This window comes from Sylvia atricapilla, chromosome W (genome assembly GCF_009819655.1).
Source record: "Sylvia atricapilla isolate bSylAtr1 chromosome W, bSylAtr1.pri, whole genome shotgun sequence".
NCBI lineage: Eukaryota > Metazoa > Chordata > Aves > Passeriformes > Sylviidae > Sylvia > Sylvia atricapilla.
The window spans coordinates 20080891-20105310 of NC_089173.1; the positions used below are offsets into that span (position 1 = coordinate 20080891).

Genomic DNA, 24420 nt, shown 5'->3' on the forward strand with positions numbered 1-24420 from the left:
AGCAGTGTTAATTAACATATTTTGGAATTCCAACACTTTAAGTCTGTCTTCCTCTTAAGCATCTCTTCAGGTAGGTCACTAATAGGGCAAACTCGTTTTTTTATACTTCTGAGTAGAAAGAAGTTGGGCATTCAAACCTATAAACAATGTTTTGTTAGTGCTAATTTAAATTTAAATGAGCAGGAGGAGTGTATATGCCCAAAGAGTTACTGTTGCAATAATAAAGCTGGGACTCAGTTTCTTCATGCAAGAAAAACCCCATCCTTTATTCACATAACTTATTTTTATACAGTTTTCACAGACCTCATGTTCAACTCCAATTGGTTAGTAGTTTTCTTGCCATTTAATTCATTGGTTATTAACTGGCATTTTACCTTTCCATCAAATCTCTATATTCTTGGATTGTTTACATATTTTGTTCACTGATTCTCATGGGATAGATTTATTATTTATACAGGTGCAAACAGTTCTCTTACTAAAATAGGTTACTGTGCTAACTGTTCTCTCATTCCTCTAATTCTTCCTTATGGGAACTTACAAGTTAATTATTAGCTTAGCTAGAGTAGCAGAGTCTAAACCATATTTTATAAGGTCTTTCTTTTATAATATCTCTACCTGTCTGCAACAAGCTACCACTTGAAAGATTGTTATATATAAAAACAACTTTTCAAGTGGAAAATTTTCTTACTCTTGTGTACAGAATTAATGAACAATGTATGAAATTCACTACAGGACTTGGGTTTTTTTTACTATGGAAAACAATATTTTTGAGATCCTAATATTTTTGTAATTATTCTGTAACAGCTTTATTAGTCCCTTTTTCTGAGCCAGTTCCCCTTTGAGAACACTTTTGTTCTTTTCTGTATCTCAAGCATATAAACTGGAACCAGTCTTCTTCCATCTATCTATTTCATTAATCCAAACTATTGTGTAATTTTCTCATTTTAACATTTGAAAGTACTGACATTTTCCCTTCTACATGTGCTGATAATATTCTTAGTTCATAGAATGGTTTGAGTTGGAAGGGATTTCAATTCTAGTTCCAACACCCTGCCATAGGCAGGGATACCTTCCACTAGACCAAGTTGCTCCAAGCCCCATCCAACCTGGCCCAGAACACTTCCAGAGATAAGGCAGCCACAACTTCTCTGGGCAACTTGTGCCAGTGTCTCTCTACCCTCACAGGGAAGAATTCCTTCCTAATATCTAATCTAAACCTACCCTCTTTCAGCTTAAAGCCATTCCCCTCTGCTCTGTCACTCCATGCCCTTGTGAAAAGTCCCTTTCCAGCTCTATTTGAGCCCCTTTAGGTACTGGAAGGCTGTTCCAAGGTCTCCCTGGAGTCTTCTCTTTAGGGTGAACAATCCCAACTCTCTCAGCCTGTCTTCACAGGAGAGGTGCTCCAGCCCTCTGATCATCATCTTGTCCTTACTCTGGACTCACTCCATCAGATCCACCTCCTGATGTTGGGGCCTCCAGAGCTGGACACAGTACTCCAAGTGGGGGTCTCATGAGAGCAGAGTAGAGGGACAGAATCCCCTCCCTCGACCTACTGGTCACACTGCTTTTGATGCAGCCCAGGATACACTTGGCTTTCTGGGCTGCAAGTGCACATTGCTGGTTTATATTAATTTTTTCATTCACCAAGACACCCAAGTCCTCCCCAGAGCTGTTCTCAATCCATTCTCCACCCACACCTTGTATTTGTGCTTGGGATTTCCCTGACCCAGGTGCAAGACCTTGCACTTGGACTTGTTGAACTTTATGAAGTTTGCACAGGCCCACCTGTCAAGGTCACTTTGGATGGCATCCCTTCCTTCCAGTGTGTCAGCTGCACCCCACAGCTTGGTCTCATCAGGAAACTTGCTGAGGGTGCACACAATCTCCCTGTCCATGTCACCGACAAAGATGTTAAACAGCACCAGTCCCAACACCAACCCCTGAGTAACACCACTCATCACTGGTCTCCACCTGGACATTGAGCCCTTGACCACAACTTTTTGAGTGCAACTGTCCAGCCAACTCCTTATGCATTGCGTGGTGCACCCATCAAATCCATGTCTCTCCAGTTTAGAGACAAGGATGCTGTGTCAAATGCTTTGCACAAGTCCAGGTAGATGATGTCAGTCACTCTTCTCTCATCCACCCCATTCCCCTTTTTCAGTCAGTGGGAACTTCACTGGACTGTCATGACTTCTCAAATATGATGGATAGTGGCTTAGCCACTTCCTCTGCCAGTTCCCTCCAGATCCACAGATGTACCTCTTTAGGTCCCATGGATTTCAGGTTCCTTAAATGGTCTATAACCTGATCTTCTATAAAATTTCTTTCTCTGTTGTCAGTTACCCTCATGCTTATTGCCAAGGCCAAGACTTCTTGATTTCTGGTTGTATAGCAACCCAGCAACCTGACTTGGGTCATTTAGCGAGGAAAGCAAACCAGTAACTTGAACAAATGGTGATGTGTACCTTCTGAGTGTATATGTGAATTTTCTTTTGTGACCATTCTAAGATTGTCTTTACATGCATTGCAATTTAGTGATGATCCACTGGCTAGTGGTCTCTCATGTGGTATGGAAGCATCGCCCAGCAGAAGGCAGGGATCAACACTCTCTTGCTTTTATTGGTGAATGAGTGCCTCTAATTTTGTGTATTATCTTCAGAGAACAAGAGATAAGTGTAGAAACAGCTAGGTATTCTGTTGGGCAGTAGGGTTGTTCAGTGTCTTATTATAGTGATCCTTTGGAAAGGTACATCTGTGGTAAACAAGTTCTACTCTATGTACCTGAAAAAGCACTATTCATGCTTCAAGCTTTTTGTTATCTAGGTCACATAGAGTTAGACAATATTTGACAACTCTAGCCATCAAAAGGGCTTAATGCTGTACCCAGTTGTGGCCTTTTATCATAGCATATCTTTTATTCTACTGCATTAAACATTTGACTCAGTTCTCTGAACTGATAAGTTGTATGTGCCCTTGTACTCCAGCGATCCAAGTCTTAAACATCAAAGGTGCTGTGTAGGTTGCAATGAAGAAACAGAGCTGTAGGTAAAAGCAGATTTGTACAGCACAAATGACTTCTGTTTGTGGAACCAGATGCAAGGAATTTTAAAGTGAGGACTGACTTGTGAACAAAAAGGTAGTAATCCAGATAGTGGGAGGTGAAGTGCAGAAGACTAGTTTGCTACACACATAGCATTGAAAATTATAAATCTACTGTAGGTGAAGAGCCTAAAGGGAAAAAATGATAGTTATGTTGCTGTTTGAATTTTCATTAATAGCCTGATTCTTGATACTGTTATTGGTTCTTAATGGTCAGGTTTTTTGTAAACCAAGGGGAGAACACTTGTGTTCCTGAATCCAGGCTGGGATGTCAAGTATGCTGGAATTTGTATTTTAATGTCTCTTTTTAATTTGTTGCAGCTACTTCATCAGTTCCTGCGCTTAATACAGAGCCTTCTCCCTCACTACCTTCTGCTGGTTCTCTGCCCAGCATGATGTCCACTACTGCTTCACTTCTGCCTTTAGCATCACAGCACACAGGAACTTTGCCCAGCTTGCCTCAACCCAGTGATCTGGCCAGCAGCTCACTCTCACAGTTAAGCAGGTACAGTAGGAGATGTGATAAACTGAAAGGGGTTCAATTGTCAGGAAAGGAAAGACAAGGGTGATTGTGTGTGGGGCTGTCAGGCACCAGGGTCTCCTTTTCTTGTTATAAACGGGCCAGGAGACCTGCTCCTTTGAAAAGCCTTTATTAGTCAGCTCTTTCAAGGGGGAACTCGAGGGGTCGCCTGCACCGCCGCTGCTCCTGTCGCCGTTCTCGCTCCTGTCGCCGCTGAGGATCAGGTGTCAGGCGAATCTGCTGCTCTCACCGCAGCAGAGTCGGGAGTTCCGGCCTCGCGCGAATCCCCAGGAACTCAACTGGGCTCATGTGGTCTAGGGGTGTCACTTCTTCCCAGTCTCTTTGTGGTCATGGCGAGGCGGCAGAAGCAGAATTCGGTCTCTAGGTAGCTGAGAGTCTTCTCGTTGTTGTAGTGTCTCCCTTTTATCTGGATTTTGTGCTGGCTCCCGGCTTTTGGGTCTGCTTGCCGGCAACTGCACTTCGGTTTGGAGCGGTGCACCATGGAAGTCCTTGGATTTTCCTATTAGGCGGGGCCAGCAGTTCGAGGAGCCGGCGGGGAATGGGGACAGCCTAGCCCGACGGAAGGGGAAGGGAACCCGGGGTTTTAGAGGGGGTATACAACTTGGAATAAGGTTTTGAGGGTACAAATTTTGGTACAAACAGCATAACTTTCTTAGGTTACAACTGGCATAACATTTTAAACAGCATAACTTTTTTAACAAATGACAGACTGTGTCAAAAATGGGAATTTCTTACATTTCATTCATTTCATTCTGACGTTAACTAGAATTAGGAGGGAGATTCAGAAGAGGCCAGGATGTTTCTGATTGCAAAGTATGAGCTTTGGGCTGCCTCTTAATGATAGAGCAGCTGCTGCCCTGAAAGTTTTCATGGTTGTCTTGGTTTAAGACAAGTTAAGAGGTGGACACTTTGAAATAAGTTACCTCCCCTTTAGTTTTAACCAATCCCTTTCCACCAATAAGGAGAGATGAATGTGAGTAGACATAAGTGAAAAAATAACAGTTTACTAAAAAACCAAAACAGAAACAGGCAAACATAATAACAGTAGTAGTCACTAGTTACAAAATTGCTGAAATCTCGCAGACTCCCTGGGAACGAGGAGAAATTAAAAAATGGCAGACTAACCCCTCCCCCAAGATGGCACCCTCCACAGACGTGTGAAAAGACAAAGATGGCAGCAGCGCTCCCCCCTCTTTTCTCTCTGGCGGCATCAGCAGCTCCATTGGTGAAGGTGGCTGGCACACTGGCAGCTGGAACTTGGTCAAGGGCTAGAACTTATGCAGAGACTTTGCCTTCCTCTTGGCAGAAGATGGCAAGGCAGCCAGCTGGAGTAACTCAGACTCTGTGCCTTCCCATTTTCACTGGGCACTGCTGGTGGGCTGGGGCGATTGTATGGAGCAGGGCTGTTCTGTTCTTCTCTTGCAATTCCACAGCTGCAGGCAGGCACTCATGGAATTTGCCTTGAGGCAGTCCAGGACTGTCTCTCAGAAAAAAAAAACTACCTGAGGCAACCCTCTAGGAAAAAAAACAAAACCCAAAAGAAACCCAAAGGAGAGCCTATGCCTACTGGTGCCTTAGCTCTATCTTCCTGCAGGAACAAAAGGAAAAAAGCCAGAGCCGTGAGGCAAGAGAGAGCTCTGCCTGAGTGCCTCAACCTCAAAAAACCTGGGCACCTCCCAGCCCTTGTGTAGTGGTTTCCCGTTTGCCAATTTCTGTTTCCCAAAATTAGTGCAGTGGTCTGAGTGTCTACCATAATCATTTAGTTTTTATCTGCTGTGAGATAGGATTAGGAGAAAAGCAAAGCAGGCTCAAACTTAAAAGGCATAAAGATAGGTTTATTAACAAACACTAAAAGAAAAGAATGAGAATCAAAATGAAACCTTGAAAGCACTTTTCCTCCCCCCACAACTGTTCCCTTTCTCACTAACAGCATAAAGAGACAAAACCTGGAATTTTCAGTTAGTTTCACCACCTTAAAATAGTCTTTCATCAGTTCTTAGGGAGAGGAACGTCTCTTAGAACTCCCATGGAGACATCGCCAAAAGAAACAGTTCTCTGGTGGCTCTCATGTCACGAATCTGCAGCTACCAGGGAATTCTGCAAACCGTGAAGTCCCTCCCATTTGGCAGCCTTCCCACAGCTGCACTCATGGGCATATCAGCCTTTTCTTAGGGTACAGTTTAAGGATGACTGTTTTAGTATAAAATGAAAGTTCTCTTCATCTATCTCTAAAATCATCTTCATCTCAAGAAACAGAGGTCTTTTTCCCTGGGGGCAGAGAGCTTCATATCTCTTTATCTCTATCTTCCTCTGTTCAAAATTCTCCATTAGATCACAGCTATATCAGTCCATGGCTATGACTAGAACTTGCATTCCCCTAAAAAGCATTCTATAAGTTACAGGGATATTTTAGTCCATTCTTCATGGCCTCACAAGAGAAGTCCAGCCCAAACTAGGCAACTCCTCAATCTTCCTCCCAATTAGGACTTTTACTCTCTCTCTCTCTTCACTGACTGCAGTCTCATGCTGTGTCTCTCCACGTCTCACTCTGACTCTTCTCTCACTTGGGGAAAGGATTAATGTCCTCAGGTCTCATTTTGTGCAGTGAAAGAGTTAACATCTCGCTGGGTCTGTCCCTCTTGGGCTGCAGCTCACGGTGTTGAATTTCAAAGCCGTGCCGATGGGGGGGGGGGGGGGGTGGAGGGAGGGGAGAACTCACACTGAGAGATCAGAGCGACCTGGGGAAATAGCAGCCAGGATCTCAACCGAGCCATGCCGCGGGCTGAGCCGGCTGGGCTGTGTGGCGGAGCGGGGCCCAGCCCGGCCCCGCCTTTATCAGCAGATGTTAGCATCCGCGGGAGGCCCGATCTAGCCGGGAAGGGGCTTTCTCTCCTCCCCTCCCCCTGCCTGGCAGTCATCGGACCCGGCCCCGACCTGGGGCCCGGCCCCAGGCAGGGTCTATCCAGCCTGGCCCTCCCCACGGCAAGGAGAGGGGCCGGGACCAGCTTACCTCTTTCCAGGGCCAGAAGAAAGAGAGCTTTATCCGGGAGTTCTCTGATTTTAACCCTGTGTGTTCCCAGAGGCATATCATCTTTCTAATGGCTATACCAAATGTCAATTTTCAAACCTAAAGTGTGATTGGGTTTGCTATAACTTCCTTGAAAAAATCACTTCCTTCTAAAACTATCACACCTTGCACGGTTGTTTTCCTGCTGCAGGGTCTTAAAGAGACAGTAACAATTTTGGGCACAGATGGATATGGAATACAATAACATTTTGGGTTACCCAGGACAGTGGTATATAAACAACTTAGTGTTTCAAGTAGCTCTTGCTTCAATCATGTCAGCTTAATTCATTTCCCCAGTTCGTTTTTCCTACTTTTTCTACAGTGCCTGCTGTTTGTTTAGTATTGTATGTTTGAAATTATTCTCTAACTATTTACTTCCTGGCTGATTTTGAAATAGTGTTTTCAATTATATTTGTATTTCTTAAAATTAGAAAATGGAAATGATTCCATGGGGAAAGTGTATGCCTTTTTCTAAGACATTTCCTTAAGACACTTTGAAATTTCAGATTAGTGTTCCTGGAAGTGCATTTAGCACAGCTCAGCTCATCGACACTGATTTTTTAGTGCCTGTTACTTGAGCTTTGTCCTTGGATAGGTGACATCCTGAGGCTGTGCTGGTTATGTTTTAATACTCACCTTCGTACTGTATTTGTTAATATAAGAAACTAATTTTATGGGCTATCACAGGTTTTTGTTTCACAGCTAGGACATAGTCTCTTCATACACTAGTCTTTTCTGTTGAATAAAATGGTAATTGTGTCAAACAACAAGAATTAATTCATTCACGTTGAAAACATATTCCCATGTAATAAATGATTAGCCAAATTAATGAATAAAAACAGAATTTATGGAGTAATTGGAATATAAGTTTTGAGAAAGCCACAAGCAAACAGCGCCGAGCCCGGGGTCCGCACTGGGTGAACTTTAGAGTCGGTCTCTATTGCCCCGAACCTCCTGCTGTTCACGAATTCTGCCTTTGGAGAGTCCGTTTTTATACAGTTTTTATGCTGGGCAGGGGTTTTCTCATTCCTTGGTCCCTCTTGTTCTTCTAACGTAATCATGTCCTTCTTTGTCTTGCTGCTGGTCTGTCGAAAAGTTTTCCGGGAAGGGATGAATACTTGGTTCTTTTTACGGGAATCCGGTATTGGAATGCATGCCCTTGAAAACGCAGATTATCTTATCATAGATGCATATCGGGTGCTTATCACTGGGGCATTGTCAGGCCCATCCCTGGAGGAGGCTCATCCTCGATTGATGGCACCCTCTTTTCTCCCTCTTTTCTATTGCAAATCGGTTTCTTCCCCTGTCCCGCCTGTGGTTTTACAATTCCTGAAATCTTTAATTCTTAAGCATGAATTATTTTATACCATATATCATACCCACATTTGTTTGTTGAAAAGTTGTGTACATTGGTAGAAATTTTAGTTGGAGGATTGATGCTGTTGGTCAGATACAAAGCACCATGAAAGATGATACTTGAATTCCAAGCATGCCTGGCTTGGTTGTGCTGGTGGCTCTTGTCTGTCTCTACCATAGGTCAGATAGAGAATTAAGGCTTTTAGAAGAGCTGGGGAGAGTGGGCAAGGGAATGGTTTAAAAACATGTGTAGGACAAAACTGTTTCTTTCCTTGCTGCTTGAAGTGGTGTCATTGTAATTTCTGCAGACAGAGAATAGTTTTAGAGTCAAAGTAAAATTAATCTATGGAACTGCCAAGATTTATTCTGGTCCTGCACCTCAAAGAGCTGCCAGAAGTGTTTGCCCTTTAATTAGGGCATAAGTTAGCCTGCAACTTTGCTATGAAAACTACTGTATTTTCTTGTGACTATTTCCATAGAGGACACTAAAATATTTGCTGTGGTTAGTATCTCTCTTGCTTCTGATTTCACATGAGAAGGTTTTTTTTTGAGCACCAAACCATACATACTTTTTATATCTTTGCTTTGTCAGTGTTGTTGCAGTCCGTTATTCTGCCACTGTGGAGGCTTAGTATTCAGACAAACAGCACGGTGTCTACTTTACTTTCATGAGTAGAGCCGGGCCTGGTAACAAACGCTGACACCAATTTGGGGGACGGTTACAAAAGGCGTTTATTAAGTAAAAAATGCGGGTTATATAGTCTGGGGTCTTTACTACGTCAGACAGGATATTGCCCCACTTCCCGGGTTAGCAGTTGGAGTGGAAAAATACTGGCACATGTTAGTAAGGGTCTACATTCCTTTTAGAGATAGCTTATCTTAGGGGGGGGTTGAGGTATGCTCTTCCCTTTCCCGTCACAGCCCGAGATCTTCTCGCTTCGCCTGTCCCTGTCCAACCACATCTCCCCCCCTCTCTTTCACAAAAGAACGAGGTAGTTATACATATATATATAGATATAGATATAGGCACTAAATGAGGTAGAAGGTTAGGGTTTAATAAGGGAAAAAGGAGTTTGGAAACCTGAGTGAGTTTTTGCCAGGCAAGTTTGGAAATCTTGTGACTGGCAATTTTAAATTCACAGCACAGTGTCCAATTTGTTTATTGTGCTGTAAGTTATGTTCTTGACCTTGAATGTAAGGTATAACTTCTGTCACTGTAAATGTTTAAAAAACATTTCAGTCACATCCATAATCCAAAGATCTCCCTGAAAAGTATGTCAGTGCTGCTGTCAGTGACAAAAGTTCACAGGCCCAGTCAGTTAGGAAAAAAAGGATGGTGCTAAAGCAGTTGCCTTCTAAAGCAAAGCTATTGCAAATGTTTTTCATCAGGGGATTCTTTATTTTCATATTTTACAGTGTATGTATAAAACTGAACTAATAGTTCTATTTCATCTTTTCAAAGAGGAAATTTGTTTTGGTAGGGTGTAGTGGTATGAATTTGCCTTGATTAAATTGACAGATTCTGTAGTAGTATGACTAACTTTTGGACTTTCACAGATGCTTGAAACGAATCCCCCACAGCCCCCTGGGGCTAGCTCGGTTTCTTGGGAGGCTTTGGGGGAATATTTCAGGGACAGGGCAAAAGATCCAAAAGAGGCTCTTACCCCCAGGGTTGGTCCAAGACGTTTATTCCAGGAGGGGAAACGAGGGCAGGAGGCCCAGAGGGCAAGGGAGGTCCAGAAGGAGGGAAAGAGGGCTGGAGCCTTGGAGAGCTGGAGGGCAAGAGGAAGAAAGAGGAAGAACAGACCCTTATCAAGGCTCCTGCCCAGGGGGGATGGCTGGATCTCAGCCAATTGGGTCAAGAAAGGAAGGAAGGGTAAAACTACATGGTTACAGGTTTCAGGGGTCCTGGGAAAAACCATTCCCCAGAGAAATACAACAGATGCCCTTCATTTGTTGGGTGTTTTTTTTTTGTTTTGTTTTGTTCTTTTGGGTTTTTTTCATTTGTTTGTTTTGTTTGTTTGTTTGTTTGTTTTAGGCCTGTCTTTTGAGCATTTCTTAGGGCTTTTGGTAGAGTTATGGGGCAAATACCCTGCAGTTCTAATTGATTGAACTAATGTTATGCAGGTTATGTGAGAAATACCATAATGAGTGAAACCAAAGCACTATCTCACCTAATTAATACTTGTGCCCTGTGGCAAGCAGCAGCAGTTGCTTATGGAAAGAATCAGAAACAAGCCATGTGTTTGTGTGAATGTTCTTCTGGTTTTGGACTTTACATGTCTTAGAGTCATTGCTACATAATTCCTGAACCAGCAGTCGTTTTTCTAAAAATAAAGTAATTTGATAAATATAAATGGATGGTGTTTTAGATGTTTCTTGTTAGTAATAGTTGTCTCTGTACTTCACTTTTTTCATTAAACCATAGTAGGATATTAGTTAAAGGGAAAATATAGGGGGTGTGTGTATATATATATATATATATATACACACACTTCTACAGACAATTTCTTCTTTATTTTCCTACTGTGTGTATATGTGTATACACATAGCTACAATTTTTATTCTTTAACTAATATTCTACTGCCTACTCTGTATATGTATGTGTATATATACATAGATATATATTAAAAATGTTTTAGGAAAAAACAATTTTATTAACTCTTTGCAATTTCTTTTTAGCTCCATTTCTAATCATCAGAGCAGCCTCTCCCCTGCCTCAGTGTTGTCTTCAAGCACATCACATGTGGTAATCCTTTTTGCATTTCCACAGATATTTGACATATAGTCAGTTTATCTGATGATTAAGACCCTCTCTTAGTTCAGTGTGTTCCAGTATGCTAATAACTGAAACGAGGTTTATCTCAGGGAAGGAGTACTGCCATCTCTCTAGTGGCAAAAAAGTCTTTACCACTTGTGATTTGTACTAGATCAGGACTAGCTGTTACAGAGACCTGCCAGTCACACAACTGTAGAGGAAATTTTTGTGCCAGCAAGGGAGGATGTAATGTACAAAGAATTTCCTATAACAAATGTGTTTAAAAAACAAATAAAACTTTAGATGTGGCTGTCTGAAACTGTTCTAAAATGGGGACTGTTCGCTGTCTCCACTGGAGAGGTTAGCTGGCAAAGTGCAGGTGATGGAGTAGTATATGTGTCCTGGGGTGACTAAACCAGGACAATATGTCATGACAAATGCCTCAGGACAGATTATTTTAGAGTTTACCATGTGACATTGATGTCATCTGTATATTTAATGCATTAGAGATAAGGCAAATGGTAGTGAACACAGTGCTCTAGATGAGGTTGCACAAATGAAAGTCATACACTGCCTTGTTCTGTCTGTACAATCCCAGTTGGGGTGTGCAGATAGGTTACTGCTTTTCTTTATGCTTGAATTTTAGTTTGCAACATGGCACCCCTGCTGTATATGTAACTTAAAAATCACACTTATCAAAACGTCCTCCTTTTTTGTTGTCAGAGTTCTTTTTGGCTTCTGTGTGTTGATGACGCTGTTTTGCAGGTGTGATCAGCTTACAGCTAAAGCACTGTATTGTGCTGGATTCAAACCAGGAACTCCTTTATCCTCATGTGTTCCTGTAATACATTTTGTTTGTGTTTCAGTTTACCACATTGACTCTGTTATGGGGCACAGCAATTTTAATCTTTTAAATTCCACAAATGCACTGAGGAAATCACAACAGCAGTGTCCTGTATTTTGAAAACAAATATTGTCTTTTGGAAGAATACAGTTTATTTAACATAACAAATACTAGCTTAAAGGAGTATACAGGCAAAAAGGGCAAGAAATAATGCAAGGGAGTGACATTTGAGTTACTGTGGTATAATTTTGTGATGATATAGCAGTTTGAATTTAACTGTCATGTAATAATTTCCTTTTAATAATTAAAAATCACAAGCATGTAACTTAATTGCTTGCCTAATACATAGATAATGCATTTTTTTTTACATGTGCTGCTGTTACTTAAAAGACTGTTGGGTTTGATTTTTAGTTTTGTTCCCTCACGCATCTTTCACTGTGCTTCATTTGCTCTGTGATCCTCATTCTTTTTGTCTCCTTTCTAGCACACTAGTGTTGAGAATTCAACTTTGCTTCAGTCTTCAACAACTTTTTCAACTGCTTCAACCTCAGCCACTAGCACCACCTCTTCAGTTGTCAGCATGGCAAGCAGTATGAACACTACAGCTAGCCTTGGCCTGAATGTTACCAGTGTGTCTGCTACTACACGGGCAGCTCCCTTAATGTCTTCAGGTTTGCAATATTAACAGTTTATGTGGAGAGACAGAGGACTTCAGTCAGCAGGGCTGTCAGCTGAGCATCTTGCCAGCCATAGCTATGCTAAGAAATCCACATTCTTGACTAGCATTTTCAGTATGCTTTATTTTCTGGGTTATAAAATAAAAATGCCTGGGTTTGTGTATTTGAGATATTTGTTAGGATGTTATGTGGCATTTATGTAGCATATTCCATCCTCAAAGAGCTTTATAAATAGAAACCAGAGCAATTCTGACTTTGGAAGTTTTGGACTAGGAGATTCACCCTGTTTGTTTTCCGGGTTATAATCAACTCTTTGCTGTGAGTTCATATTAGCTTTAATTTCAGTCTTTTCTGTGACTTGAATTCATTTGGCAATGTCAAAATATACTGCAGTGTCCTCATTATCATACAACACATCCCTGTTGCCACATTTAGAGAAAGGAAAAAAGTATCTGATGTCTGAGTCATTCCATGGAAAATAGCACTTCAGAAAAAGGAACCACAGAGGGAAGGTTGGGAGGCTTCTTGCACTGAAGTGAAAGCAATGATAAAGTCTCTTTCTTTTCTAATCAGCCTGAACTGCTAAAAGGAAATCCTAGGGAGGGAAGTGAACGATTTAAATATTAAGATCAGACTTACAGAAGAATTTCTCATTTCCATAGCTTGTAAATAAAGTGTCTGATGACTGGTCAAAGTGCATTTTTTTTTTTTTTTACCTTTCTGCTTTCTAGCTTTGCTTCATGTAGGCAATTGAAACCGTTTTGATTTCCTCTTTGCTTTTCCCAGGTGCAGTAAGTCACCACCAAAAAGTATGCTGGCAATATTAAGTGCTTTCCAGTCTATTGCTGGTGATAAGGGGCAATGTGTTGACAGAGCAGAAAATGAAAGCAGATAATTTGCTCTTAGACTGAAAACAATGCTTGAATTTTGCCTTCAGGAGAAGACCAAGGAAAGGAGAGTTCCTGTAATTCTTGTAATTCTCTTGGACAGAGTAAATAAAAAACAATAGACTGTTCTCTGATGGGACTCTTTTCAGTCTTAAGTAGCCTGTGATTTCCCTTCCTTGAGGCATGGTTATTGTAATAAGTAATCAGCCTAATTTCATCAATATGCCATTTTATTGAGAAATATTGCGAAATATAAATTCAAAAAAGCCACAAGCAATGGACAGCACTGAGCCCGGGATCGGTGCTGGGTGAACCTTATAATCGGCTGCGTGCCGTATCCTTCCCCATTCACAAAGTCTGCTTTTGCAGGGCTGACTTATATACAGTTTTTCCGGCCAGAAAGAAGGTTGCCTCATCCCATTGTCCACTCAGTCGTTGTTTCATATTCATATTTCTTTTCTCTTCATCTGCCGGTCCGATGAATAGCTTTCCGGGCAGGGCTGGATGTCTGATTGCATTTAAGGGAACTCTGCATTGGAATGCACACCCAGGCCGATGTAGATAAGATTTTCATCAGGTGTTGATCACTGGGTCGTTGGCAATCCCATCTTCGGAGAGGACCCATCTCCTGGTGGAGACACCCTTCTTTCTGTTGCAAATACGCTGCTGCTTCCGCTGTTCCCGGCAGAGGCTTGCAGTTTCACAATTACTTTTTATTTGTTGGAATTAAAATTATTCAATACCATATATTTCTATAAAACACGAATTAATTCTCCAATACTTATAACAGTTAAACTCTCCAGGCTATTTTGAGCATTTTCATCAAACAGCACAAAATTCTTCTGTGTAGTTCTGCTTTTACAAACTAACAGTGCTGCTGCCAGGACTTTGTGAACTATCTTGTCTCAATGCTGAAGCCTTTTCTTTTCTAAAGACTTGTTAAAATGCCTGAATTTTAATTCTACAGGGAAAGCTCCTCCAAATCTGCCTCAAGGTGTACCACCCTTGTTGCATAACCAGTATATTGTGGGACCTGGAGGACTTCTGCCTGCCTACCCAGTAAGCAATTTGTTTGTTCTTGATTGCTTAAGCCTTGGTGCAAGTGAGCTGTCCAGACCTGCTGTTGTCTATGCCAAAGCATTTCTGTTGGCACATGTTGCACCTGGAATTCTTGTTCCAAATGGTGAAGAATGTTAAATGTATTCAGTGAGGGTTTACTGTTGATAGTAAACTGCAGAAGTGTTGGTATGGACCTGATCTGGCTGTTGTTGAAGCTAAACATGCATGTTGCTATGGTTTTCAGCGTTATCAGGTTTTAGGCCCTTTACATAAAATTAGACCCATTTATGTTTGTATTACTGGAGTAGATAGTATTACATAGTAATGTAATAGTAATAGTGCATAGTAATGGTTGAAATGTGCCATGTGTCCTGTCTGTCATACTTTAATAGATTGCACATAACTTTTTGGTGTCTGATCAGGATCAACATATTTTTGGTTATCTGTTTTTTGAATCAGAAACTTTATTCTAATAATTCCTCTATATCACACCAAATGCAAGGGGATACCATAGGTTGCTTTGTGGTCTAGTCATCAAATCCTAAATCCTGCTATTTTCAAAAGTAATTATTAAAGCAAGGAATGCTGTTGCTCTTACTCCAAATTCTGAATGCCCTGTAGTTTTTTCACAATTTCATGAATGATGCATCTGTGTAAACCGTACTGAACATGGGATAGTAATATTCTCAAGAGGACTGCTGTCACAAGGAAACAACATCAGAGTGTAAAGCCATTTTAAGCTTTGCTCTACTAGCCTTAAAATGCTACAGTGCACCATGATAGCACAACATGACATATATCTGTACATCTTTAAAATAGATTTGGCCTGGGTCAAACTGTTTAAACAGAGCCCCAAATTGATCATCATCAGAGGAATGTGTTATAATGTTTTATTTTTATCTGTCTTTAAGCAGATTTATGGTTATGATGATCTCCAGATGCTTCAATCCAGGCTGCCATTGGTAAGTATATGGCTTGGTTTATTTAGTTTTAAACAAGTTATCTTCAGTGTTGATCATTTGTGCAATGCAAATTAATTCGATAGCGACTGAGAGCTTATCTTTATGTTCTATATGCTGTTTTTTTTTAATCATCCAGTTTTCTAGGTGGTGTAAATTGATACAGTGAAACTGTCATTTTGCAAATAGAAGCAAATTTCCTCTGTGCTTTTGAGTGGAGAAATTTTAAATTGTTATAGGGAGAGTATAACATCTTGTCAAATCTAGTTGAAGTCTGTGTGTCAATGTTTGCTTTTACCAAAAGGTAGGATTGAACAGCAAGTAAACAAATTGGAAGCCAGTAGGTGCATCTGGCAGGTTTTGGAGGTGCTCATGTCACTGAAACTGTGGGAAAAACAAAACACCTCCAACAACATTTTTAAAGTTAGAGTCAAGGCATTACTTTATTCTGGCCAGGATGTACCACAGAAATCATCTCATGCACACATAGCCCAGATGTGCAGAGAAAATCATTCCACGATACACATTATTTCAAGATTTTCTCCCAAACTTTATACAGTCAAAACTCATAGAGATGCACTGTTTTAAAGTTCACTGGTCCAGAGTTGAGCAACCCCCAGTATTCTGTTTCCCATTGGATCTGAATCTCCTCCCCTCCGATGTTAATTAGGTCTTCATTCTTTGATTTTCTTCTCAGTCCTTTCTGGACCAGATGTCTCCAACTCTGCTAGAGGTGGCATCTGAGGGTAGATGTTCCTAGATAGCCACTGATGTTCCATTAGTGGCCCCTGATGGCCCTTTATCTTTTTGGGCTACTCCCAGTCTGTTGATATATTGAGTTCATCAGACCCCACCTGGTGGAACAATGCCCTGGAAAGAAACTTAAAATTCTTTTTCCCGGAGCAAAGGCAAAAAAAATCCCTTGACTAAAGATACACAAAAATTTTTAAACTGGTATGTTTTACAACACTCATAGGTGATCTTTGCATGTGCATCATGGCAACAAATGCAGGTGAGCTGCAGGAGGGAGAGTATATGAAGTTTTCTTCTTTACCTGGATTGAGAATGTAAATGGCATGAGTGAAGCTGGGAGTTAGATTCACAGAGCCTCAGCCTAGATTGCAGAAAGGTAAATAATTTTGTTTTCAGAAAAGTAGGGTAAGGATATTGAAGAGAATGCTAGTATGTTACTGAGAAAAGTCATAAAGTGATTTGGTGTATCTCTAGATGCAGAAATGGAGCAACGAGCAGTGATCTGAAAATAAGTGTCACTGGATGAATGCCATAGATAAAGATTCAAGTCAGAACTAGGTCTTTCATGTGGAGTCTGGGGACAGCCAGAGTCAGATAGTCAAAGGTAAATACAGGGATGTCCTAGGCAAAACCCTGTCCACCTGCACAGCCTGAACACCTGTCTCGAACTCAGGTAACTTTATTTTATAACCCAGCAAATAAAGCATGCTGAAAATGCTAGTTAGTAGTGTAGTTATCTTAGTGCAGTTATGGCTAGTCTTAGGAGGAGTGGCTGAAGGAGCTAGGGTTGTTTAGCCTAGAGAAAAGGAAGCTCAGGAGACATTATTGCTCCCTACAACTACCTGAAAGAAGGTTGTAGTGAGGTGAGTGTTGGTGTCTTCTCCCATGTAACAAGTGATAGGTCAAGAGGAAATGGCCCCAAGTTGCACCAGTGGAGGTTTAGACCGGATATTAGGAAAAATTTCATCATGAAAAGCGTTGTCAAGCATTGGAACAGGCTGCCCAGGGCAATGGTTGAGTCTTTGCTGCCTGAGTCTCTTGTCTGTAATGACCTGGTGTTGGTTGTGGTCTGTTTTCCTTTCCCTTGTGTGTTGCATTTGTTTTCATATTAGCTGATCTTTTCACATTTGGAAGGGTTATGAAATGATGTTTGGAAGTGAGGCATGAATTTGAGAAATCTCAATTGATCCTTTATAGTAGATTAAAGAGCATATACTGTATGTTAGAATGCATTCCAAATAGTATTTTAGAATATATGAAATGGCATTTAGTGAATACGGAACACTGTATCTGTTACCCTTTTGCACATATTTATGAACTAGAAGAACTAGCCCAAGCAACAGAATAACAGGGCTAAGGGTGCAGATAAAGAGAAGAATACAGACTCTAAGATGATATGTTCCCTTGAAAACGTGCCAAGAAGGCCAAAGCACACATGGGAGAGATAAAGGTGAAGAGGTGAATGAAAGAAGACCACTACCACAGCCCAGAGACCATCACCACTAAAGACTGAGCATGCCCAGAATGGCGTAGACTAATTACCATACCAAGCGAGGATGGGTGGGATCAGGGAATGAATATGTATGAAGAGAGCCTGTAGAATGTCATGCATATGTAAAGCCTCAAAAAATAAGAAGAGTAAGTTCCCGGGGGGGGGGGGGGGGGGGGGGGGGGGGGGTGTGGGAGTGGGTATGCGTGTGTTTAGTGAAATTATTCCCCACGCATCTCAACGTCAATAAATACATACCGCTCTAACAACTATTATTAGTTATGGAGTTCTTTCTGCAACAGCGTTCCAGGAAGAACCTGGGGAGCCCCCTCCTGGACCTGGAGGGGCTTTGGGGACAGTGCAGTGGTGGCAGTGGCAGCTTCTGAGGAGGTGGCTCTGTGTGTAGGCACTTGACTGTTGGATGTGTTCCTGTATACAGCTGCCCCAGCTCCTATGTTTGAAGCTCCTGAGAATAAGGAAGAAAGGCTTTTCCTTCGGGTACATATTGCTCCTCCTCCTGCTGGATTGGGTCCCTGGCTGTGGTCCCATGTGTGTGTGCCTGTAAACAGGAGTCTTGTGCTTTCTCTACCTTTTTGCCTGAGGTGACTGGGGAGCAAAGAAGAAAGTGCCCCCTATAAGGCTGTTCGTAAGCAAAAGGTCTTGCATTTGGCATGGCCTTGAGCTCCTGTGCCCCAAGAGGAGGGGTATCCAAGAGTCCTCTGGAGATGGAGCTGAACCAACTAATCTAGTTAGAGCTCTAGTAGGAGGAGAAGGATGTGGTGGTTTCACTTGCTGAAGTTTTAAGGTCCTCTCCAACAGCAAGGATCACATTCTGCTTCAACAAGAGCAATTGTCTCATGTTTTATCAAAGCTTTTGGAGCAGGGAAAATGTCTCTGTGGTGGTATTGACAGGCTGGTGGTCTTGTTAGGCAGTGTTGTGTTGGGGAGTGCTATACTTTGGGTGCTGGCATATGCATGATGTTTTGGCATACCTAGGTGCCATTGTAACCAAAACTGCGGGAAAAACAGAAACCCGCTAACAACATTTTTAGTGTTAGAGAATCAAGGCATTACTTTATTTCTGGCCAGGATGTTGTTCTGGCCAGGATGGGCAACAGAAATAATTTCGTCCACCCACAGCCCGGATTGTGCAGAGAAAATCATTCCATGACACATGGACTTTACTAGATTTTTCAGATACTTATACAGTCAAAACCCACAAAAATTCATTGGTTCAATGTTCATTGGTTCCAAGTTATGTAGTTCTTAGTATTTGGATTGTGATGTTTGGAGTTGATGGTTCGTTAATGGTCGTTGATGGCCGTTGATGGTTGTTATCTTTTGTGTATCTTCTGTGCTACTCAGAGTCTGTTGGGATGTTAGGTTCATCAGGCCTCCCCTGGTGTTATGAATAGATAAGAGAGTTTACATAAGTCCTTGCCTTTTGCCCAGGCCTTTGGCAGCAGATAGTAGTCTTATTGGCGTGGCCAGCAGCCCAAAACCCACTCTCATCTGCAAGCACTTTAATAATGGCCAATTAGGTTTATTATAGAAGGAATTATTTATTTTATAAACACAAAATCAACAGACATTGAGACTTTAAATAGACTATTTACTACACAGGCATAAAACAACAACAAAAAAAGGTAACTACTAGTTGATAACATACAGTGCGGAGACCAAAACTAGGCAAGAAAATAAAACTCTATAGTCAGACGGCTATAGAACAGGTATTTGTTTATTCAGCACTGGGAGTGAGTGGGATCTTTCTGCCAAAAACTCACTCCCTCTTCTTTAGCCTTCAGTTATGTGAGAAAGAACACTCACTTTTAAAATTTCAAAGGTTTATTAAACCTTAACAAAATACAACAAAATACTGAATAGGGAGAAAAGCAGTCTCTGTGACTAGCAGCCACGTGCTCATCTATAAAATGGATGCTCTGCTTTTTATACTCTTGGCCCCTCTCAAAGTCTTGTTAGTCAACTCCTTCTCTGTTGTCTATTGGTGGAGATCACTTTGTTACCAATTTATGACCAAAAGCCAATTGTGGTTTCCAATTGGGGTTTTTTTATTAATTACAGCAAGCAAAACAAAAGCGGTTTCAGCGCTGGGCGACAGGGGGCTCTTCGTCCCGCAAAACTGCCGCGCCGATCCGGGGTCTCTGGTGTCCTCTTATACAGTTCTGTTCTTTGTTGACGTGACTGTCCTTGATGTACTTTGCGCATGTCCATCTCGTGTTGCTAGGGTCTTGATTAGTCTTCTTCAGATGTGGTTAATCATCGCAATTAGTATGTCCCTGGAAATGTTTATCTCAACAGGAAGGGGTCAGTAAAGTTATACAACTTATCTGTCTCCTTTCGTCCTTGATTCAGTGAGCAGACATACCTTATCTATTTCCCTTCACCCCCCCCCCCCCCCCCCCCCCCCCCCCCCCCCGATCTAGTGAACAAATGTACTTTATCACATCTATTTCCCTTCACCCCCGATCTAGTGAACAAATGTACTTTATTACATCTATTTCCTTTCACCCCGATTTAGTGAACAAACATACTTCATCACAACTTTCTTACAACTTGATTTGAGGTCAGGTGTTGCCATGCTGTACCTCCTAGTAACAAGCCTGCCCTCCCCCAAATGCCCTCACCAGTGACAACAGTATAAGGGAGAAGGGAAAGAGGACTATGGAGGCAAAATACTTTAATAACATAACTATAAATCTATAAAACTTCTCTTAACATACACATATTCATCTCTTAATTGTGAGAGCAAACCATCGCATTACCCATTTATAACAGTTACATTTTAAAAGTCCTCTGGTGCAACATCACAATTACAACATATCATTATCATACTCATATTTGCATAAAGCTGTGTCATGGTTTTACAAGTTTGTTGCTTTTACGTATGTGTCAGTTCCTTCTGTGGTGGTCATCAGTGTTCTGGTGGTCTTTTGATGAAGGCTTCTGTAGTCTTCCTCATGTTTGAAGTTTTCACCTCTACAGTGCATTCCTGGTGCTTCTTTTTTTTTTTTTTTCAGTCTAACTTGCTTTTAGCTAATTTTACAGTTTGCAAGTTTCATTAAAACTTGCTATCTTGCTGTTGATGGCATTGGTTATCTCACTTGCCCTGCTATCTTGCTTTGTTATCTTGCTTACTTTACCTGCACATCTCGTTACAGTGTTACTTATGGTTAACCTTTTGTTACATACGACTTAGGATTCAAGTGCACAATTAAAGGTACCTATTTACAGCTAGCAAAGAAATAGTATAGATTCGGATTCAATGTATCTTAACATCCAATTGCTGATGGGGCACACATCGAAATCCTTTCCCTCAATTTCCAGAAAAGTAGCCACAAAGATGCATACAGGCTTCGGGGAGTAGCCATCTTACACATTTCCAGGGAGTGTGTAAGAGCCTTCTACCTCCATGATAATCTGTGTGACTTTTATAGTAATAAAGAGTAGTATCTTTGGTCAATGATAATTTATTTTTCTTTTATCTTCCCACATCTGCTCTCCATATCAAGATGTTGATTCTTGGTTGGGCTGTAGACCTTTTGGCTTCAGGAGACAACCCCTTGCTGGGCCTTTGACTCGCTTGGGTTATCTCTCCCATCTATAACAGCCATCTGTGGTAGAGAGAGGAGGGGGGAGGAAGTCCTTCCACACCTGGTGGAACAAGACCCTGTAAAAAAAAAATTTAATTCCCTTACCCTGTGGCAAAGGTGAACAAACCTAAGTAAAGTAAAAAAAAAAAAAAAAATTAAACTTGGTATATTTTCCAACACTGTCCCTGCAGGAGGTACACTGATGTAGAAGGTCCATGGCTGGACCTTGTCTATGTTGTCCTAGAATAGCTCATGCTGCAAGGTGTTTTCAAGCAACACAATGAGACAGTTGGCATGAAAAGTGCCTGAAGTGGCAAGAGTAGCTGAATTCAGCCTAGCCAAAGTGATCTCTGCTGTGTCTCTCCTTCATGTAATCATAGAATGAGTTGGGTTGAAAGGAATCTTTAAAGGTAATCTAGTTCAATCTCTGTTACAAACCAGTTTAACACAGAAGACCGGAGGAAACTAAGCCTCTGTGAATAAAATGGATCAGACCTAGAAAGGTTCAAAATATACCCCCAAAAATGTTTAAAATCAAACGAGGTTAGATGTTGGTGCCAAAAAAACTTGATATATTTTATTTTATAGTAAAAAAAGGAAAAGAAAAGAGAAAAGAGAAGAAAAGGAAAGGAGAAATAGAAAAAGAAGTGGTGGGAGGTGAGGTGGGGAGACAGGAAGAGAGTGACAGGGGTTAGGTAGAAACATATCACCCTTTCAGGGGTCCCAACAGCATCTCAGTGTTCCCCTCTATCTGGTCTTCTTGGTGGTGAGTCACCCGCCGCCCACTGCCACCACAAAGTACAGAATCCCATGGATTAATATACATTTGGGCCAGGTGGGAATGCCCACATGCCTTTCCTGGGGAGGGCAAGTTTGATACTGTCCCTTGCAACACTGTGGATCTGTTGCATCATGCTGCAGTGCTCTGGTGTAGGGTCCAGGGACCCCTTTGGGATGGGGCCTTTGATGGGCCATGACACCCCATCTGCTTCTCCTTCATGTGGATGCAGCTTTTCACAGGGTGAAGAAGCCCCACAGCTGAGCTCCTCTGCAAAGTGGAGGATGGGTGTTCACTGCCCCAAACCAGAGGCTTTTTCATTACACAGCCAAAACCTCTCTTCCTCCCCCACAACCATTGGTGTGAGGATCTGTTCAAGCCTGGCAGCTGATAGCCCCGGGGCTGTGGTCTCCACCCCGAAGGTACTAAGCTTGATCCCTCTGTGAATGTATCCTTCTCCCCCTGAGTTACTTTATCTTATCTCCATCAATGAGCAGTACAGGGCCCCATTCAGCATTTTGGTGGTTTTCTCTGCAGCTTTTGTACAGTGTGCTGGTTTTGCATTGACTGAAGAAAGCTGTGGCAAAAACCAATTAGTGACTGGCTTTGAATGTTGACAGTCTGATTAATCAATTAAATATGGGGATACACCTCTGGACTACACAGGTTAAAAATCAGAGGAATCCCAGGAAAGCTCTTTTCTTCCAGACTGGCAAGAGATAACCAGGTGCTGGCGGGGTCGGCCCCACTCTGCCGCGTGGTCCCTGGGCCTGGTGCGGCCTGGCCAGGCCCTGCCACTGCTGCAGCCCTGGTGGGGCCAGGCCCAGCAGCTGCTGGGCAGGGAGAGAGTAGGAGAGAAGGCCCCAGCGGCTGTTAGCATCTTGCCGCTAAAGTCACTCCTCCATTGCAACACCAGGAGGCCTAGCCAGGCTGGACGGCCCCTGCCAAGGGGCCAGGCCCCTTCTCCCCCCCAGCATGGCTTTCTGAAAAATCCTTCACTGTAGACAGCTCTGGCCACCGCTACCAAGTCATCTGGCCAAGGGGAGGGGGCCCAGCTGTGTGGAGTGGCCCTGCAGCTGGAGTTTGGGTGCGGCTGGGGCCCCTCCAGGATCCTGGCGCAACCCCAGTGAGGCCTGAATGTACCACCTGAATGTACCACCTTTGGCCACTGCCCTGAAGAATCATTATTATGATGCTTATGTTTTGCCTATATTATAGCAATTATTTTGCTATAATATAGGCAAAAGTCTTTCATGAAGATGCTTAAGCCATAAATTATAACATTCAGTTTCCTACAACCCCCCCCCCCCCAGCAATGAGCAGGGACATCTTCAACTAGATCAGGTTGCTCAGAGCCCCATCCAACCTGGCCTTGAATGTTTCCAGGTGTAGTGGTTTCAGGTTCGCCATTTTCTGTTTCCCGATTTATGTGTAGTGGTTTGAGTACCTACTAGGATTTTTTACTCTTTTTCTGCTGTGAGATAGGATTAGGAGAAAAGCAAAGCAGGCTCAAAACTTAAAAGGGTATAAAGATAGCTTTATTAACAAAAATACAAGTGAGAAAAAAATTATATGAATCAGAATAAAACCTTCAGAATATCTCTCTTCCCCCACAACTTACCTTTCCATTTTCATGGACAACGTATAGAGACAAAACTTGAAACTTAAGGTCAGTTACCACCTATAAAACAGTCTTTCATCAGTTCATTTAGAGAGAGAAGTCTCTTTTGGTCTGCCATGGAAACTTCTCACAAGACAGACAGTTCTTTTGTGGCTTTTAATTCTCACAAAAGCAGTCATCCAGGAATCTGCATTTGTGAGGTCTCTCCCATATCAGCCTTCCCCGCAGCTGCCTAATGGGCATGTAAACTCATGGGGTACCATTTAAAAGATGAGTGGTTCCAAAAGAAAAGCTTCTCTTCATCTCTCTCTGAGATCATCTTTATCTCTAGGAACAGAGATCATCTTCTTCTTCCTGGGGGCAGAATTTCATCTCATCTCTCTCTGTTCAAACTTCTCATAAGATAACAGTTACTTCAATATTTGCTTAGTCCACCACAAATACCTTTGCTTATATCTGCAATCTGAACACTCTTTTCATATCCTCAATGCATATTTCCATGATTTAAAGGGATATTCTAGTATATTACAGTCCGTTACCATGGCTTTACCAAAGAACTTCAGCCCAAGACTAGGCATCTTCTCATTCTCTTTTCCATCTAAGACTCAGCTCTTCCTTCGCTGACTTTGATGTCTTCATATTGTCTCTCTACATGTCTCCACTCTGTCCCTTTCTCTGATTTCAGAGAGAGCATTAGTGTTTTGCCAGTTTCATCTGTGCAAGGAGTTAACATTCTCCCAGATCTGCAGACAGCATGATAGTTCAAAGCTGCAGAGCCACCCTTGGTCTCAGCTGCATGAATCTCACACACAGCTGGGCCCCTCCCATGGCAAGGGGCCTTGGTAGCGATGGCTGGAGCATGCTGGAGGGAGGGGAACAGCTAGGATCTCACAGCAGCATGCCCGTGGCTGGGGTTTT

General features: G+C 42.1%; 1 protein-coding gene across 1 annotated transcript in view; it reads left to right on the plus strand.

The window, feature by feature from the left end:
• LOC136373264 (ubiquitin-associated protein 2-like) overlaps nt 1-24420 on the plus strand; it is a 188259-nt gene that overhangs the window by 89969 nt on the left and 73870 nt on the right. Inside the window, exons 16-20 of the mRNA XM_066338170.1 lie at nt 3424-3607; nt 10749-10815; nt 12153-12339; nt 14200-14291; nt 15206-15253. Of these exons, the coding sequence (XP_066194267.1) occupies nt 3424-3607; nt 10749-10815; nt 12153-12339; nt 14200-14291; nt 15206-15253 (578 nt within the window). The remainder of the gene's footprint in view (nt 1-3423; nt 3608-10748; nt 10816-12152; nt 12340-14199; nt 14292-15205; nt 15254-24420) is intronic.